The sequence below is a fragment of the Cajanus cajan genome, chromosome 6 (genome assembly GCF_000230855.2).
Source record: "Cajanus cajan strain Asha chromosome 6, NIPB_CcT2T_4, whole genome shotgun sequence".
NCBI classification, from domain to species: domain Eukaryota; kingdom Viridiplantae; phylum Streptophyta; class Magnoliopsida; order Fabales; family Fabaceae; genus Cajanus; species Cajanus cajan.
In genome coordinates, this window is record NC_138522.1 from 9,278,868 (window position 1) to 9,281,165 (window position 2,298).

Below are 2,298 nucleotides of genomic sequence, written 5' to 3' on the forward strand. Positions count from 1 at the left end.
ATAAAGAAAGGTCTGTATTACAGGGTGGAGAAATCGTCACCAATATTAATTGTTGCAGGGTGTGTTAACACTACATGCGATTGGAGGTGTAGAGTGACTTTCATTAATAGAAGCCAAAAATGGGAGGTTCGTAAGCTATCAGGTGAACATTCTTGTTCATCCCCTATCACACAAGATCATGTCAACCTTGACTATGTATATATAAGCAAAAGTATTCTTGCATTGGTGGAGTGGGATCCATCAATTTCAATTCCAACAATAATAGCACACATCAAAAGTGCTGAAGGGTACACAATCTCATACCACAAAGCATGAATGACAAAGAAAATGGCAATTGAAGACTTACATGGAAAATGGGAGCAATCTTACCATTATTTACCCAAGTTGCTCAATGCCATGACAATATTTCTTAATGGGTTTGTTGTTGAGAAGCAAACAAGGCTACTATACAACCAACAAGGTGAGATGGTTCATGATTATTTTCAATTCCATATAGTATTTTGGACATTTAAACCTTGTATTCATGGGTTCAAATACTGCAAGCCCATTGTTTAAGTTGATGGCACATTCTTGTATGGAAAATACAAAGGAACTCTTCTCGTGGTCGTGGCTCAAGACAGTAACAACAAAATCTTTCCAATTGCCTTTGCAATTGTTGAGGGTGAAATAGAAAATGCATGGTTTTTCTTTCTACATTACCTCAAAAGACATGTTTTCCCTCAAGATGGCCTTTGCTTAATCTTTGACAGGCACGAGTCCATCAAAAATGCCTACGCTAGACAAGGTAGTGGTTGGATACTAGAGAATTCAGTGCATGTGTTCTGTATTCGCCATATTGCCCAAAACTTCATGAGACATTTCAAGAATGTAGAACGAAAAAAATTAATCATCAACATGGGTATGTACTTCTTATCATTAATTATTTTTATTTGTTTGACCATATTTCAACAATACTAAATTGTTCATTTTTTACTCATCTCATTTCACAGCTTATGGGATGACCGAGCCAAGATTCAATTACTACTACAACACACTGAGGAGCGAACTAGAAATCGAAGGTGTAATTGAATGGCTCAACACTATACCAAAAGAACAATGGACTCTTGCATGGGACGGTGGCCGACAATGGGGACACATGACTACCAACTTGGCAGAGGCAATAAATTCCATTCTTAAAAAAACAAGAAATTTTCCAATTTATGTAATTATCATGTCGACTTATAAGAGATGTAATGCCTTATTCATTCAAAGAGGGAAGGAAGTCGATGCTAAACTAAGGGCTGACCAAGTTTATACTGAAATAATCAATAGGGTCATGAGAGATGCAGAATCGAAGGCTAATAGTCATCATGTCCTCGAATTTGATCGTCACAGTACATGTTTTCTGGTGCAAGAGACCATTAATCTAAGGGAAACACGACCGACTGAAAATTTCACGGTTAGACTATGAAAAAAAAGAGGTGAATTATTTTTAAATAGATGAACAATTTTTTTTTCAGTAAAAAGAGCAGTTTTTTATGCATTTTTTTTCTATTTCATCCTTAATATATGTATTAGTAAATTAAAAATTAGAATGTAAAATAAGGGTATAATTGACTTTCTAAAAGTGGTCACTAAAAGAGTCTATCCCTTTTATTTATTGTTATAAACATGATATTCATATGTTTTCACTTAAAACTAAAACTAATAAAATTTTGTTATAATTGATAATTTATAATGTTTGGTTGCATGATAAAATTATAACACTATTAACCTTTTTTTTATCTTATTTATTCTTACTTCTTTTTTTTATACATATTTTACAAATGATAAATTCAAACTATTTTTTTACACATTTAAGTATAATAATTTGTGCTTAATTTAATAAAATTAATTATAATAATAATTGTTATATTATTTTTTTTATTAAATTAACACCTAATTTTAATTAATTAAAAAGTATAATTAAATATTAATCAATTTAATAATTATATTGTCAGAAATCTTACATCATCTAGAAATAAGGTGATGATAATATATATAAGTGGGGAGTGATTCTCACCTTATAAATCGATTTTGTAGGGTTGAGTTAGCCCCAAACCCACATTATAAGATGGTATAAAAAATATCTTAGAGCCATTCTACAAAGAGATACTCACCATTGATATATGCACCAAGTTCAATAATACTAAGCGTGAGGAGGTGTCAGGTGAATTAGAAAAAATCTCAAGTTTCACCTATCCTAGATTATTAAAAAGAGTCACGCACTATTTATCTATGTATCAAGTCTAATAATGTTGGCCGTGAGAGGGTGTATTG

General features: G+C 31.9%; 1 protein-coding gene across 1 annotated transcript; it reads left to right on the forward strand.

Moving 5' to 3' along the window:
- The first annotated feature begins 327 nt into the window (after positions 1-327).
- On the forward strand, positions 328-1,450 carry LOC145958541 (uncharacterized). Its single transcript, XM_083076042.1, has 3 exons — positions 328-460; positions 557-898; positions 990-1,450. Exons 1-3 carry the CDS (start codon positions 328-330, stop codon positions 1,448-1,450), a joined length of 936 nt encoding a protein of 311 aa, XP_082932168.1.
- The last annotated feature ends 848 nt before the right edge of the window (positions 1,451-2,298 follow it).

Excerpts from the sequence above, each read along its gene's own strand:
- LOC145958541 (XM_083076042.1), top strand. The coding sequence starts at position 328 with ATGGCAATTGAAGACTTACATGGAAAATGGGAGCAATCTTACCATTAT. Across the intron at positions 461-556 it reads GCTACTATACAACCAACAAG|TTGATGGCACATTCTTGTAT; the intron begins GTGAGATGGTTC and ends CCATTGTTTAAG. Across the intron at positions 899-989 it reads AAAATTAATCATCAACATGG|CTTATGGGATGACCGAGCCA; the intron begins GTATGTACTTCT and ends CTCATTTCACAG.